Source organism: Alexandromys fortis, unplaced genomic scaffold (genome assembly GCF_014885135.2).
Source record: "Alexandromys fortis isolate MF-2015 unplaced genomic scaffold, M_Fortis_MF-2015_v1.1 scaffold_206, whole genome shotgun sequence".
Classification (NCBI taxonomy): domain Eukaryota; kingdom Metazoa; phylum Chordata; class Mammalia; order Rodentia; family Cricetidae; genus Alexandromys; species Alexandromys fortis.
Window position 1 is genome coordinate 1,027,711 of NW_026068097.1, and position 17,423 is coordinate 1,045,133.

At 47.1% G+C, this 17,423-nt stretch overlaps 1 protein-coding gene across 2 annotated transcripts; it reads right to left on the minus strand.

Moving 5' to 3' along the window:
• Positions 1-647: 647 nt before the first annotated feature.
• Positions 648-11,134, minus strand: Prrg3 (proline rich and Gla domain 3). 2 transcript variants are annotated; one of them, XM_050123612.1, is made up of 4 exons: positions 11,022-11,134; positions 7,397-7,434; positions 6,579-6,739; positions 648-6,185 (listed from the first exon to the last, which is right to left on the minus strand). In XM_050123612.1, the coding sequence occupies exons 2-4, from the start codon at positions 7,401-7,403 to the stop codon at positions 5,658-5,660; spliced, it is 696 nt and encodes a 231-aa protein (XP_049979569.1). In that variant the 5' UTR covers positions 7,404-7,434; positions 11,022-11,134; the 3' UTR covers positions 648-5,657. The 2 variants fall into 2 exon arrangements, with proteins under 2 accessions (XP_049979569.1, XP_049979568.1); XM_050123611.1 differs by lacking the exon at positions 11,022-11,134 and adding an exon at positions 10,503-10,769.
• Positions 11,135-17,423: the final 6,289 nt, after the last annotated feature.

Sequence of the window (17,423 nt, forward strand, 5' to 3'; positions counted from 1 at the left end):
GGAAAACTCTGCAATCATGAGATAAGCGTACCACCTCTTCCTCATAAACCCGTAGTCAAATGGCTTCCCCAATCTGGCTGTGTCTCCCCAGCTGTAAAATAAGAGTTGATTAGAAACCCCATACCTTGGGAGGACTGTTTGAATTCACACAGGTACAGGGCCTAATACAAACTGACTAGTCACCAAATTCTGGTTGTGAACATTTAGAAACAGCCCATGCATTCTCCTCACCAAGGACACTTGGGAAGGCTGGGGACTCTAAGGGCATTAGCTTCCTTGCAGGTGCTAGCCTTATCTCTGGGGAAAGCTCCTAGAGCCAGCTTGTGCTGGGATCTGTTCTAGAGCCTTCACCTAACCAGGGATCAGGTGACTAGGAAGTTGCTAAACAAGATCTGTGCCAGATCTTACTAACCTCATCCCATAAAGGGGGGTTGGGACAGAGGATCAGATTACACACTGTAGGCACAAACTTTAGGACCCAGACTATCTCTGCTTCCAACTGGCTCCTAAACTGGTTTGGGCTGTTCCCTTATCTATACAATCTGACTTTTGGGTCCAGGAGTTTGACCCCGCAGCCTTACACACTCTGGGAAACTTAGGGAATCATCTAGGATCTATGATGGACCAGGACAAGGTACAAGTGGATGCCATTTGCTCTTTATTTTTACTCATTATTTTCTTATACAGAAAGACAAAAGTTAACAGCTAAACTCAATGGTTGTAAAAAGGGAGCCAGAGAGCATGCACGGGAAAGGTCAGGTCAGAAGCAAGTTGGTTTGTTGCTCCCAGGCTCCATTTGAAACCCCAACATGTGACTGAATGTACAGATGTCCCAGCTGACATCGGTCAACAATGAAAACAAGCACAGCTTCTAATTGTACCAAAATTAATCCATTTCACAGCAATCATTTCTATAAGCTCAGTTGCACATATCAGGGTTGCCACTGTCACAAATTCACAATGACAGAGTGAAATAGCAGGTGGATTCAGGCCTGGGAAAGTGGCATCAGTGAGGCAAGACAGCTTGAGAGGAAAAAAGCAGCTGGAAGGTTGGTCCCAATTCTAGATATCAGTCTTAATGCTTGCTAGGGGCTGGAGAAGGGCAGGCACGTTCAGCGGTCAGATAGCAGTACAGTGAAACACTGTCGAGGCATTGAGCTGAGGGGGTATGCTGTTTGCAGATCTTTGTCAGAGAAATTCTTGCTAGAGAGAGATTTGCCTCCCACAGCCTGGGAAAGGGGAAGCTCCAAAGTTTGAAGACTTGGGGATGAATGAGTGCAACATCTGCTTTACAGAAGACTTTGAAAAACACGTACTGGTGTTAAAACTGCAGTCAAGATCACAGACTATGTTATTCACAGGCTAAATACAGACACAGAGTGAAAGGCTGCAATATCTAACATTCCACAATGGAGAGAGAACAAGGGATCACCCTGCACAGAAAGAGCCTTACGCACAAAAACTGCTAAACTCTAAGCTGAAGGCACAATGAAGAAATCTTTGATACCTCGAGCTTTTCCTTTGAAAGGGGTACCTATTTTAAACCGAATTCCTTTCACAAAGAAGGCCCTGAAGACTGACTGAGGGAAGACACTTTCAAATATTTTTCTGTAGCAAGAATAGCAGTTACTGGGAATTATCTCCAATTTGGATTTCCTCTAAGTTCTGAATTAGTGGGCTCAAATTAATGGGCTTTTACTGTAGTGGGAAGCATTCTGATTACAGCAGTCTACAATTAGCTAATTATACTGATTAGTATTAGGAGACTTCAGTGCAGAAGATGTGGCTGTTTCAGAACTGGTGACGCCTGGGAATGGAGCTTCAGTACTTGACAAGCTGAAAAGCAGCCCAGCCCAACAACTCAGGCTTTACTGTGAGCAAACACACAGTGAGAGCACACATGCACTCTTCTAAAAAGACACAGTCCTGGGGACTCACACCCTCTCTCCGCCATTAACTCTCACTCGAATTAAAAGACAATCTAGTGGCAATGTTGGCTTTTTTTTCTTCGTTTTCTCATGGGATGCCATTTGGTTGTCAAAGGATCCATCAACTCTGGCTAGGATCTGTGGAGTTGCCATCCACTGGGAGAGTGGAAGCATCTGGCTCGAACTGCTTGAACAGAAAACACTGCTGTCCCTAATCCCTAATGTTTGGACTACCAAAAGGACAATGTCCAAACAATTGGGCAGACGCTTGTTCACTGGAGCACCCTAAGGAATTCACACTAATGGCAGTGGAATTGGCAACTAGCAGAGGGGGTCCCAGTTTCCCAGGTCCAGCTGCTTGTGATCACACCTCTCTGATCAGCTAGGGCGCAACACAGCTGTGCAGGGGTATGCACATGCCAGGCACCTGTGCGCCCCACTCTTTTTTTTTTTTTTTTTTTGTGCTTTCATTTTGAAAACCCAAAGTGATGGGCCATCTGGGAGGGGACTGACAGGGTTGCCATTCGTTTTAAAAAAGTCTTACAAAGGGTTTGGTTGAAAACAGGTGACAGTCATATTTTAAGGAAAATTTTAAAGCCTTTTCATTTTTAGTGAAAAATATCTAAGTAACTAACCCCACCATTCTGAAAGACAATAGTCAAACACACACACACACACACACACACACACACAAAAGTTCTCAGATTTCCTTCAGCTGCTGACACCTACAGAGCAGGAGCTGAGGAAGGGGACACCATGCCAAAACGTTGGAGGGGATCCAACAGAGTACAGGCCCCACTAATGAAGACAGTCTTCCCGTCAGAACAGATCCCTCCTGGGACAAATAGAACCACAAACCAGCTATCATTTGATAGAAGCAATGAGAGAAGACAACATGCCCACATGTACACACACACACACACACACAAGCATACACAAGTCTCAAACAAACAAAACTGTGACTACTGAAGTGTTAGCATTGTATCAAATCAATGTCTATACAAAGACAGAGTTTGAAAAGATATGTACAGGGCATTCGCAAAAGCCAAGTGTGCACCTTGAGGAATTATGCCCATTATATATCTAAACACTATGCTGCGAAAAACCATTGCAGAGGCTTGGCACAAGTCACCTGGAAGAGCTCTGTGAAGCACCTGACCCAGAGTCCACAGGCCACATGCAAGGAGCTGCTTCTCACTCACTCACGCACTCACTCACTCACTCACCCTGCATCCAGTCCTCAGCTCCTGAGGGCTGCATATCGCTCTCAAAAGGCCTCGGGAGTCAGTTTCCTGCTCTTACTCAAGCATCCCTAGCCTCTAGCTGCCAGGCAGCTCAACCACGCCAAAGGCAGTGGGCATTCCTTGACATATTCTGTGGCTCTGGTCACTATGCCTGACTCTCTGCCAGCTGGGGGGAGGAGTCACATTGGAGTAAGTTTGTCTTCATATATCCCAGGTCACAATCAGGCACCAGCTTAATAAAATGCAGAGGTTGGGCTGACCCAGAGCTTCCAGCTTCCCCAGGATCTCCATCATATCTGGATGAGACTGAGCCCAGTCTCCATCACGAAAAAAAGCAAGGGACTTCTGAGCCCTAAATCCCTTCGTTAGGAAGGGCCAGGGTGCAATACTAGATGACCAATGGAGAGAAAGAATAAAAAGAAAAATGAATGGAAGGAAAAGGGAAGAAGAGAAACATGAAGGAAAGAAAGCAGGAAGGGAGGGAGGGGAAAAGATCAAAATGAAGGGACGGAGGGAAGAATGCCATTTGGTCATTTCTGGTGTCAGGAAACTGGAGAGAGAGGAAGGCCCACGTAGAGTAAAGTGGAAAGAGATTGACTCCTCAGGTTGGCACTCAACACCAGAGGCATTTGAAGCCCTTGCCTAAAACCAGTCCCTTACAGCTACTACCTATTTCTAGGAGAATCTTGCTAAGGGTAAACTTCACTGGTTCCAAGGGGCTTCAAGCTCTTCACAATGCATTAGCTCCATCAGCCTCCAATGGGCCTGTGAGGTAGGGGAGCCACAGGGTGGAGTTATCCAAGCTGGCAACCTCACTGGGGTAAGAACACGAGCTCGACTAGAAACAACCCCCCGGGAAAGTCCCCTGTACTGGAACAGCCTGTAGAAGTCATCTGGGGCCTCAAGGTAGGGCTGCACTCAAGGAATGTGTCTCAGTGTCTGCCTCGAAGGGCTGCTTAGACAGAAGGAAGCTTGTCAACTCTGTGGGCTGGAAACCATTGCCAACAGACCCACGCTATGCACTGTTTTTGGGCCCCACACAAATGTGCTACATTTTTAAAGCACCACAGAGGAAAAATGATTTGGCACAGACACCAGGAGAATAGAGCTGGGGCAGGTAGAGATCGTATCAACAAACTCTTTTACCTCATCCTTGATTAAATAACAAGTCACCTCTACCCAACATCTTCCCAAGCCTCATTGAAAGCAGATCAGCACCTTGCCATGGCAGAGCAAACCCCAGGTGGACTTTAGACTCCAGGTCACGGGCTCCCACACTAAGAAAATTTTTAAGAGACACTTCAGGAGCTTCTCCCTGTACGGGCACCATCATTAGGAGAAATCACAATCTAAAGTTCAAGTTCAATGCACCTATTTACAAAAAAGGAAGTATCCTAAAACTGGAAAGCCAGACAACACAGTGCCAAGGAGGTGGTGCTCATGGTTTGAACTATCCTATGGGTTTAGCAGTCTCACAAAGAAGGAATCTTGAGCTCGCTGTGCCAGTCTGGAACAGCCAGGGAGAGGCCCTGGGATCCATGGGAGAAGAGGACATCAGTTTTCCCCACAAAAGAGTTCTCCAAGGCTACATGTGGGCTTGTGCCAGTGGGGACTGATTTTAGCACAGCTGGTACACATCACAAACAAGATGGCAGAGTTGAAGTGGGCCCCTTGGTTGGTCTGGAAGGAGCTCTGCCACCCAGCCCCTTTCCCTCCTCCTTCCGATCCCCTGTCCTCCTACCAGGTTGATCTATACATAGACTTCACCCTGGTCAGGAGCATAAGGGTGGGTGTTGGAGGAAGGCTGTGCCAAGGTCTGTCTAATTGATTTCTTTTGGAGGGCTTCAAATGGTCCAGGTTATATTATTTTCATTTATGGTTCACTTGTTATTATTTGTGTTTTGTTCCTAGATCAATCTTTGTTTCTGTCCTCATAATATAAATAAGAACAGTAGGCATGGAACTGTGGAGAAAGGGGAAACCACAGGGCTAGCTTGACCGTCTCATCTCTGTGGCCTAGGTCCCCAGATACACAGGGGTTCCTAGACAGCCCCATAGCCACCAGGATGAGCCTGTGGACATTCTGGTCACAATAAACACCATGAGATGTTTCCTTTGGCATAAGAGAAGCTAGTCCCTAAAGATAGGGCAGGACATTGGGGACTTGGCAGTGGTGGGGTGGGGTCTGGAAGACCCGGGCGTTCAGGTCTGTAGCTTTTCCCAGGGGGATCATACACTTGTCCTATGGTCCCCACCCCGACACACACAAACACACACACACACACACACACACACACACACACACACACACACACACACACACCAACTGTCTCTACCAACTGACTTCCTACAAATCCATGGTTGGGGAATTATTTGGCAACAAGGAGGCTAAGGCTGTTTTGTGGTGGCACAGTCTTTCAGAAGTCCAAAAAGAAGCAGGCTACCTCTGGAAGAGGCTTTTATACAAGCCAGGGCCCATGCTCAGCTACTTATCTGCATTGGGGCTGGCTGCCACAATCTCTTCATACTTTGGGGGAGGGTCACTGTAAGAGACACTGGCATTCTCACTGCTGCCCTCCTGGGGTGCAGTCACCTCCTCATAGGAGGGGGGAGGGGTAGCGCTGGACAGTCTGGAGAGAGAGAGCTCAGGGAGGTAGAGGGTGCTCTCCAGTCGGACGGTGGTTCTACTTCCCCGGCTGGGCCCCAGGACTATCTGTGGATTATTCCCTGCCTCTCGGTGCCCAGAGGACTCTCCCTGGCTATGCATAGTGCCCCTGTATACCATGACTCGGGGGAGGTTGTGCCCAGCACGACTGGCTAGGTACCGGTTCTGAGCATAGGAGGGGTGGTGACGAGTTGCTTTCTGCAGCTGGCACCTCCAGATGATGAACAAGGCAATGACAATCAGCAAGACTACCCCCAGAAGGGGCACCACCACATACATGGCGTCTGAGCTCTGCGAGGGATCTCGGACTGAGTAGACCGCATTCGGGTATCCCTTCCAAAACTCCATCTGCAAAAGAAGAAGGGCCATTCACTCCTGAGGAAGACAGACACAACAAGGAATTGCTCACCTAACAACATTCATGCCCGGGACATCTGAGACCTCCAGCAAATAATGTACTAAGGACAGGCTTGTGGTTCCTTCTCCACCCTAAGTCATCTTACTGGCCTAAGAGAGCTCCCAGAGAGTCTGGGGAATTCACTGAGGATGAAAGGCAAAGTACCCAGATGAGGAAGTTCACACAAATAAAGCAACAAACCTAGAGTGACACCCCAATGCTGCTTTGGGGGCTCCAACAAGTAGGATGTAGCCTGGGTGGTGTTCTTCCCTTGTTTTAGACCTGTTCCTATTATTCCCAAGATTGCACCTCCTCCCAGAACCCAGCAGCAGGGTAGTACATGCCGTTTTCTCTTTGTTCTCAAATACTTCCTTGACCTCTTCATAGCTGCAGATCTCTTCCATGCACTCCCGCTCAATGGTGCCCTGACGCAGCTCCTCCAGGAACTCATTGGCACGAGGGAACCGTTTCAGGACTGCATGGGCATTCTTGGCTTCCAGAAACACTGAAGAGAGAACCACAGTGAAGCAATTCAGTCCCTACAAACCAGACTGCTCAATTATGAAGGGAAATAGAACAATTCCAGCAGACCTAAAGCCAGGCCTCCAAGCAAAGGCCAGGCCTGACCTATTGCAATGAAGATAGGAGGGCTGACTTCCTATGCTGCTGCGATGCTGTGCTCTGCAGCAGGACCTCAGGGTCCCAACAGGGCCCAGATCCATTGCCATACCAAGGAAAATGAGACACGATGGAGAAGGAACTTCAGGTGGCACAGGAAAAAGGACCAGACTATGTATCTTAGTCTTGGGTAAGAAAACACCTAGTAGCTTCTGCATCTGTCTGTAAGATGGAAAGACAGACAGAGCCCTTATCATGAGCACTGGTTCCTCTTCCAGGCTGCCACTGGTCGGAGTAAAATCAGGTGAGAGCTGTGGCTTTGGGGACGAAAGCAATGACCAGTGGTGAGACTGTTTACTCCTCACATGAGGTGGTACCCCTCTATGCCCAAGTTGACAGGTCTGGCCTGCAGGCCCTCTCCCCCAAGATCCACAAACTGTTGTATTAGTATAATTCAGAGTGACTCAAGGAGAGAAAAACTAAAAAGATGGATATGTTGTTTTGCATGAGCCCGTCCAACTCAGATGGTTCCACAAATACTCACCAGCCATGATGCTCCCTCAGCTCCAGCAACTTACTTGCCTGGCACAGAAGAAAGGAAAGTTGAGGTGAAATCCTCTGGGGTCTAGAATGTGATCTCCCACCTACCTGACTAAAAAGTCAAAGCAGCATCCCATGAGGCATAATACCCTCGTTCAGTCAGTCAATTCCTGCTGTTTCTTCTGTCCTCAAAGAGCTCCAGAATTCCCCCAAACCAAGCAGAGGCTTGTTCTCTCTCCCTTCCTCTCTCCCTTCCTCCCTTCCTCCCTCCCTCCCTCCCTTCCTCCCTCCCTCCCTCCCTCCCTCCCCCCCCCCTCTCTCTCTCACACACACACGCACACATGCACGCACGCACACACACAGCCTTCTGTGAGTCTCAAAGACCTAAGGGTTAACTTTTTTTCAAATGGAAAGCATTTCTGGGCTAACACTCCTTATTGCTCAGTGCCTTCAATGAATCTTTGTCCCTTTAGAATAGAAAAGACCCCAGAGACAGCTGAGAAATCAAGTACAGAGATAGGGTTAGGTAGAAGCAAGGTTAAGCAAATTGACAGAGACAAGACCTGGAATTGAATTTCATGGTGAAGATGAACATGTTCCTTAAATCCCAAACTTAATGCATCAACAACACCCATCTCAAATGTTGCAGCCTAGCTGATGCTGTCCTACAGTAATCTGTGGATACCTGTTGTACAGGGTCAGATCTTCCATGTACAACACAGACATATTCTTACAAGCCCTGGCCCAAACCTTTGGGCCCAAACTCAGAGAATCTTCTCAGCCCATCTTTCCCAGAAAGGGAAGTAAGATAAGATGTTTGGACTTCTCTGGAGTCAGGCACATCTTTTCTCTTTGCATTAAAGACTACTGCAACACAGAACCTTGGTAAACACATATTTAAAAGATCAGCATGAAGACAGAGGTCTGGAGGTATAGCTCCTTAATACAACAATGTCTAAGGTTTGATCTTCAAGACCACAACAAACAATCAAATAAATACAGTACAATAAATCTGTGATGGTAACTTGGAGGAGAGGCCTCTATCTAGAAGCACTGTCATAATGCCTTTCTCTATTAACACAGTCCTACTTGTACACATATGGAGTACTGCCTAGGCCATTAACATCTGGGAGCAATTACCCGTCAGTTCCCTTCCCCAAGCAGACGCTCATGTTTTATGACTAATGGGATGTAAGACACATGAGCTTTGTAACCCATTATGCTACCCTTTTTGCTTAGCCTGCCAGGAAGTTCAGTGTTAACACTGATGGCCAGATACAAGTGCTCTGAAAGCCCATCTGTTGCACACATATGCTTTTCTCCCCACAACTTGGTATGGTCTTCTATTTATTCTTCCAGAGTAGTATTCTTATTGTATATTTAAAATATAGCTTCTAGTCTGTTTGGAAAACAAAAAGGATAAGAATCATGAATAAATTTTGAATGCTGGGGAAAGTAACCAATCTAAGAGCACATTGAATAGTACTATCACTGTGTAGTGGGTTTTCTCTTTCGAACTCATGGCAAACTACCCAGTGATCATTACTTCACTGGAATACCTCAATTTTCACAATGACAAAGCCTGGCCTCTTTATGATCCATGAGATCCATATGATGAGGATGTAGAGAGAATTGGATTAGGAAACAGGGTGTTTTGGTTAAAGAAAAATAAAGCTGCCACATCACAGTTTGAAAAGAATGAGCAAAGCTTTTGCTAATAATAAAGCAAATACATCCCATTGCTTACTGAAGTGAACCGTAGAGTTTTCAAAAAAATTTACATGGAAAAAATTATATAATAGCTTTACGTACAGCCATCTTTGGGCCCAACCAAACACATGGACTTCCGTGCACTCATACACACATACATCATAGCCCCAAGTTTGTGTTTTCCTGGCCTGGAAAAGCCATTAGTTCATTTCTGGGCCTCAAAGAAGCCAGGATCTCTCCCAGACAGTTCACATGGCATCGCCTCCTACCCCATTAGCAATTCCGTAGCCACCATCACTGCTGCTGCTACTGCTGCAGCTTCCATGATGACTTCTCCCCATCCCTCCCCAAAATGTAGCGCCTGCTTCTTCCCCTATAAATACACCAATAGGCAGTTACTATGGCAACAGTGAGGAAGCATGAGGGCTCCATGACCGAGAATGCAGCTGCAGTCACGCATGTATATGTCCCTCCAGCCTCTGGTGAATACTGTAAGCTGACTATAGGCTGAAGGAATTTTTAACCCACTCCCCACGGGAACACAGCTGAATCCTGACATTCTAGAAAGGAAGGAAGGCAGGGAACTGGCCACCACAAAGACCTTCCTTAACCCCACCCCAGGCTGAGGCCTCTGAATCTCAGCTCTCTGGGTCACAGCTCCCAAAGTACCTCCCACAGGGACTAGTGGCCCGCTTGAGTACCTGGTGTCCCCATACCTGTGGCCTCCCAAAACACTTCTCCAAATTCTAGCTCCTATGATTTCCAATTCTCAGAACTACTCGCCAGGAAAGGGTTCTGCGATTTCCAAATCTCGTGATTCATCAATCCACCCAGTGACACGGCAACTCCCAAAATGAGTTCAAACTCCAACTCTGGGGTCTCTTGCCTCCTTCCACTCATGCCGGCCCTGAAAGTGCCTGGCTTCGCCCACCTTCACAGGACACCAGCGCCCCAGGAAAGAACTACTGCCTCTGGACCAGCAACACTGTTCTGCGGGGATCCATCCAAGACCCCAAACACCTTGGCCTGCCTGACCTCCAGATCCTCCCTCCCTAATAGTACCAGGCGCCCAGCTCAGTGGTCCTGAACACCGAACCATGCCCTCGGGGTTGGGGTCGTCCAACCAAATGGCCTCACCTTTCTCCAGGCCCAGGAGGCGGCCGCCCTGTTTGCGCACGCAGCCCGCCACCTCTGCTTCTCTTCAAGAAGGGCCCCTGTCCCCGCCCACCTGCTCCCCGTCGGCCAAGCCCCCGGCCCATCCCTGGGGTCCCCTCTCTTAGTCCCTCCCTGTCCCGCTTCCCTCCCGCCGCCCCTGGCGCCCCATCGCTGGCCAGGCCCTGGCCAAAGAGCGCCTGAAGCCCCCGCCCCACACAGTCAGGCGTGCAGGCCTTGCCCATTACCTCAGCACCCCCTGTCTGTCCCTGCTTTCCTCTGGGGGCTCCGTCGGACCCTCCCCCTGCACCCTGCCGAGCCAGCTCTGGCCTCGCGCCCCGCGCCTGGCGTGCCACCCTCGAGAGCCTTGCCCCAGTAGCCAGGCCGCGCTCGTCGCCCTGCACCGCGCACCAGGCCTCGGGGCCAGGAGAGGAAGAAGGGGTGGGGCCAGCTGAAGCAGCCCAGGGCTTAGGTGGGGAAGGCCAGCAAGCCGGGCCGAGGGGCGGTGGCGCGCACCCAGCACCGCGCGCCCGCGCCCAACTCCGCCAGCACCGCCCCTGCCCGCGCCGGTGCTGCTGGGGGGGCGGGGCCTGACCGGCGGGCCTAGGGGCTCTCTAAGGACCCTCGGACACCTCCTTGGCCCAGTGGTGAGTTAGGGCGCGAGTCCTGCAAAGACCGGACTCTGTAGCTCTGCCCTCAAGGCCAGCGATTCAGGCACTTTGGAGCGCTAAGGTCCGAGCTGCCTCCTGGGCCCCACCCAGACTCACCTGCCATTCCAGCCAGCCTGGCCCTGGTGCCTGCGGTGAAGAGAGGGGCCCGTGACAGCAGGCCTAGGCAGCCTTGTGAGGCTCCTTGGGTCCGCAGAGAACGGGCTCTGGCCCCGCTCCTTCCGCCAATGACTGAGTGACCTTGGTTTCCTCACTTAAGTCCCCACCCTGCCTGGAAATGGCAGGCTTTTCTCTTGTGAAATCTGAGAAATGGGGAGAATCCTGCTTTCCTCACAATTCTGTCTTCAGCTAAGAGGGGAATATGGGCTCCTAAAACGGAGGAGAAAGAAAGGAAGATGCAATCTTCTGAGCCTGCAAGGAGTGTTGGGGCAGAGTATACACCTCTGTCTGTATTATGGAAGGTTCACCTGACTGAACAAAGCCCTGGTAGCAGAAATGGCATTATTCTAGGAATTGAGGTTGACCCACAGAATGAGACGAGATGGTTAAGGTCTGTGTCTTGGAAAGCCTAGGAGGAGCCCAGTGTGCCTTACTGGGTTAATAGAGAGAGCACAGCCCTGCATTTGATAGGAACGAGCCAGAGTAAGGCCAAAATGACGAGACAAGGGATGGGAAGAGATTGCAGAGCCCCCAGTGCTCCAGCTTCCAGGGCTGATTCTTTGTGTCCCTGGCCCTACACCTTCTCTCTTCTCTGACCCACCCACATTGTTCCCCACCTGCTTTCTAAACTCAGAGTCCCCCCTCTTCCTTTCCTTAAGCTTCTGGAGTGTCCCTTGCCCACGGCAGAGCCTCTGTAACCTTTACTCCATGGAAGGCTGGGAGAGCCATGCCCATGGGCAGGATGCACGGAGAAAAATAAGATATCCTGGGGATGGGAATGCCCTTGGTTGGTGCAAACAACTGTGTTCAGATGCTCTGGCTAGATAGTGAAAGAGCTGGATGGAGTCATGGTCAGTAGGTGAAGGCGTATTTGACGGGTATGCTTAAATAAACAGACCAGCTCAAAACAACAAATATAATTTAATAATTATTGAAAAACGGGGAAACTCACGCGACCGGAGTAAAAGTTCTGATGTCCAAATGGGTCAGGCGAACACCGTGTGCAGAGAGTGAGCGCACCTGGATCTCCAGGTTTTCTTCCCTGGGGACCAGGTTGCCACACCCAAGCAAAATGTGATTGGCTGAGCTTCCCCATCACCTCCCCCTTTTGTCTAAACAAGATCGAACCAAATTCAATACAACTATATACAATAGGAACAGATATCAAATATAAAATTACAAGCAATAAACAATATTAAGCAAGAAACACATAACAAAAGTTTTACTGAGCATTCTATTTCAAGGAGTCTAAATAATATATTGAAATTGAGTTTAGCTAAATCATGAGGAGGGTAACTTCAATTATCTAATCTTCAACTCCATCCAAGATCTGAGAAGGGAAGTAATATTACTTGAGTAAACCGGAAGTACAATCAAGAAACTTCCAAAATGTGCAACAAATGACAGAGACAACTGACTACCTGGGCAATCACCCAAAGTCTCGTTTGCAGCATTGAGGCAACCAACTTTGGCTAAGGCCTGACGTAACTGACATACCATTTTCAAAGGCAAGAAACTTCAGAACTATCTTACCCTGTCTTGGCAGGATATGACAGTCCTGATTTATCCATTCACGGATACTCTGTATCTCTGTCAGTGGTTGAGGTATGGGCATTTCTTTGCCCAAAAGCCAGTTCGGCCAAGAAGAAAGGCTCCAGGTGGAGTGTCTTTGGTGCTCAACAGTCTCTCGGGAGTAGAGCGATGTTGCCAAGAGTGATTGTGTCTCACTACCACGGAACTCTAGGTTAGATTAAAGGCCATTTTCTACAGCTCTTTGAAGAGGTTGGAGATTATACTATCTATACTGAGTATAATCTCCATGTATCTAAAGAACCTGATTAGCCTAAATATAAATATGACAAACCTATATGACTATTGATTTATAATTCTCAATACCTATCTAACTTAAAGACTAAGACAATAAACAACTGTGCAATAAATGGGGACAATGACCTCCAAATGTAAACAATGTATATCAATACATAAACAATATATAAGTGTCTTAATCAGAAGTAGAAATGTACACTGCAATATGGTAAATATATATCAATACAATATATATATATCAATACATAAAAATGTTTTAAACAGAGGTAGAAGCATACTCACATACAATATTCAATATAATTTAACTTTGTATCAATATACAAGAATCGATACCAATATAATTGTCTAAAAACAATAACTCACAAATACCAATCTATTATCCCATCACCAATTATCCCTTTTTTTTATTATTCTGTCCCATATCAAGTAGGGAAAATGACCAAGGAGGTTTAAGAGTTAACCTTAGTCTCCTAGCCCATCAGCATGCTCCTGACCTCATTTCAACCACAGGGCCTTGGGTACACAACCCCAAAGAAGGCGTGAGAGTTGAGCGTACCTATTTACACAAAAAGCATCTATGGCAACCACTGCCTCCCAGGACCTTCACTCGAGCTTCTTGCTCCAGCAACAGCAGCCTGCTTTTAATTCACTCCCCCCTCAGAATGCCTTTCTTCCCACCATCCATCAGGGCACTTAGTTCATTCTGCCCACATAATACCATTGAGATTTGCACTGTGAGGTCTCACAAGGCCTTCCACCCTCTCCCACACTGACCAGTACATTCTCATCATTGTCTACAAGGACTAGAACCATGGGGCCTCTGTGCACAGCACAAGAAAAGGAGGACAAGTGGGACCTCAAGAGCAGGGCACTGCTCCACCTCTTGGCAGGACCACATATTGCTCTATGATCTTCAGCAAGTGAGTTGGCATCCCTGTGTCTCAGTTTGCTTATCTGCCAAATAGGAATGAAGCTAGCAGTGCCTGCTTCAAAGGGTTGCTCAGAGGGTCACCGAGTTGAACAGTTCACTTAGGGTCATGTTTCAGTCCACATTATTGGCATCCAGCACAGAGGCTCTTCCACAATAGTGTTTACTAGATCCTTGTAGATCAGAAATGGTGAGCTAAACTCAGGATTTGTTATAAAATCACCACCATGAAGTTGGACCTGCTTCCTCTTTCTGTAAAACTTGGCCACCCTCTCTTTCCTTGTCCCTCAATATTACCAATTCCATCACCTCCTTTCCCCAATTTTCTCTCCCTTACCCCTCCTTTCATTTCTTCCTGTGTCTATTTGCAGCTACAGAAATTATTTTCTTGATACCCATTCATCAAAATTGAACCCTTCTCTCAGTCTTCCTGACCCTCCTCTCCAAGCCAAAGCACTGATCTTAACTCCTTAAAAGACTCACATTTTCTCTGCATATTCTTCACCCTCTACACACTATTCATTGAGTAGATTGTAGTCTCAAATGTCCCCCTCCCCAGTCCTTCAATGGTAGCCCTCACCTCGCTACTTCAGACTGTGACTGTATTTGGACATGAGGTCTTTAATGAGGGAGCTGAGGTAAAATGAGATATTTAGGGTGGGCACTAGTGCAGTATAAGTGGAATCCTTATTACAAGGGGTGGCTAAGACACAATCACACATAGAGGGAAGAAGACTGCCATCTACAAGTCAAGGAGAGAGATCTCAAGGAATCACCCTTGCCAACATCTTGAGCTTCAACTTCCATCTTTGAAAACTGCAAGACAATATATTTTTCTGTTCAAGTCACTGTACTCTGGGGCTTCCCTCTGCTATAACAAGGTCATATATCTTGTATTGTTCAGTGAGGCTATATGCCAGCTTCTATTCCAGGACCTAGGAATAGAGATGACAATGAGCTGAACAAAACTACTACCTAGTGGACATTAGACAAGGCCTCCTCAGGAAGTCAAAAATGTAACATAGAGAGTGGTGACTGACTCTGGGAAGAAAAGCAAAGCCCAGGAAGGTGCTCAGGGAGGGCTCTGAAGAGACCATGCCCTTATTGTCAAAATCTGAAGGACGGGAGGAAATAGCTTGTTCTGGGTGGACAGATTTACCAGTGGAAGCACCCCAAAAGCAGAATTTCATGCAGTATTTTCTAGGGTAGACCGAGAATCATGCAAGCCCTCCAAGGCCATCAGCAGGGACTTCGTTAGACAAAATGGTGTGGAAAGGAACTGAGGGCGCAATCAAGAAGTACCGTAATCTTTTCTGTTTCCATGTAAACTACCAGACTGACTTCCTTGTGGAAATGGTTGTCACAGGGAGAAGCAACAGAACTTTTGGGTGACTGCTTGAAAAAATGAAGGAGAAGGAGGATAGCAACTTGTACCAAACAGGGGGAAGGAAAGCAAATTCTGGATGGAGTTTGATAGGAGATACATGAATATTAGATGGTGGCATGGAATTTAGTGAAGACCTACAAACAAGAGTTTTGTCAAAGAAACAGGAATGATGGGAGTACTTTAACTGGGGTGCAGAAGGCAGTGGGAGATGGTTACATTGACAAGTCCAGTGTGCTTTATCTGGGGTGCAGAAGACAGTGGGAGTCTGTAGTTCTGAGTCACAATCTGGACTGGAGATGGGAATATAAGAATGTCATCTAGTTAGTATTAAGCCACACATGCCCTCCGCAAGATTCTTTACAATGAGAAAGAAAAGCACCTTCAGAATTAAGCCCTGAACAATCCTGTATTTCAAGGAGAATAGAGGACAAGGAGCAAATGCAAGAAACAGAAAAAATGATGTGTTGGCAAGAGACAAACCCACCAGAGTATGTAGGAAGCTGACCAACAGTAGCATGAATATTGATGTGGGGATCACCTGTAAACCAAGCACTCCCTTGGGAGATTAATACAAAAGACTGAGTTAAGGATATCCTGGACTTAATAGGAGTGCCAGCCCAGGAGAATATTCAACAGGGAGGAGTGATTTGAAGGGAGAAAACTTGAAATAATCTCCTGGGAAAAGGAAGGGTGTGTGTTCTCCATAACTGTGGTGTGATTGCTGGACTGCATCTAGGACCCACTTGAGGATTAAGGGCCCATTAAAGTGAAAGTATTCAGTGTATCTGTGCTGATTTCTGCAGCCACAGTCAATTGCACAGGTGCAGACTCAGGGATGGGGTTTTGTGGGTGAGTACAAGGAAATGACAAAAGACTTCCAAAAAGGTGTGTGGATTCAAGGGAGAAATTCACACAACTAATTATGGACTCCAGCTCTATAAGGAAGGAGGTAAGGACAGAGCCAGGATTTGGTGAGAGTCAAGATTTGGTTACCCAGACACAGGATCTCTGTATACTCAGAACAATGAGCTGCCTGTTGAAGAGCTGCGTGTACATTAGGAAGATTCTAGAAGGATGCTGCTTATAGAAGGAAGCAGCTATGGTAGTGAGGAGGGCAATAATTCCAGAAGTAGGAATGCGGGGTCCAAGAGTATCTGTTTCAACACAAAATCACCACAAATGTGCATATTTGACAAAGACTATGGCAGCCCCTTGAAGCCTTCTGTTTGACAACTACTTATCCTGTGCCTTGGGTTCATTGTGAGCCTGAGGGATGCAACATCCCCAGCTGTCACCTCACCCCTCACTTAAGCCTCACTGCTCCCTCAAGTTCCTTTGGCCTGCCCATCATCCCATCACTGAGTGTTTCCACCACATGAGCCACTCCCTGAGCTGAAGCCTCTCAACCCTTCTTCAGCCTTTCCTCTTAGACTCTTCTTCTCATCCTTCTTCTTCTTTCAACACGATTAATAAAATTTCAGAGAGAGAAATTGGGGTTCAATAAAATATTATGTTGTGGGGAGATCTTATGCCCTTTGACAGAATCTCCTCTGCCACTTTAAACCCTAGTATCACCATCTCACACTGTAGGGGGTTCTGTGAATTTTATTTCTTTAGTTTCCACATACAAGTGAAAGCCTGTGATACTTTTCTTTTTGTGCCTGACTGATTTTACACTTAGCGTGACTTCCCTTAGGTGATGCTTTGCAAATGTCAGGATATTCTTATTTTGTGACAAATTACTATTTCATTGTGTGTATACATCATAGTCCTGATAAGTTTTGACAAGGACAGGGAGAAAATGGACCCCTTGTATGCTGTGGAGGAAATATAAATCAATACAGTCATTATTGAATAAATGTGGAAGTTGCTCCAAAGATTGAAAATAGAATTGTCATATCCTCTACAGCATATAATGATACTGAGTATACACTGAAAGAAGATACCTGTGCTTACATATTTACTGCAGCACTATTTCCAACAGCCAAGAAGTAGAAACCCCCACATCTAATTCAGTACCTACTATGAGTAAATCAGAATGTCTGCCTTCTTCCGTTCTGAGTGGAAGATACAAAGGCATCTTTAATTATCCTGGATATCTCAGTCTTCAACTAATCCTGGAAGTCTTGATGTCAGTGAAGGTGTGGGTAGCTACCATGGATCACAGCCCTGAAGAACCCCCTCAAGCCATCAACTGCAG

What these genes read in the sequence shown, in the direction of transcription:
- Prrg3 (XM_050123612.1), bottom strand. An exon ending in TTGAGAACAAAGAGAAAACG is followed by an intron (nt 6,186 to 6,578) that starts GCATGTACTACC and finishes CTTCTTTTGCAG; the next exon opens with ATGGAGTTTTGGAAGGGATA.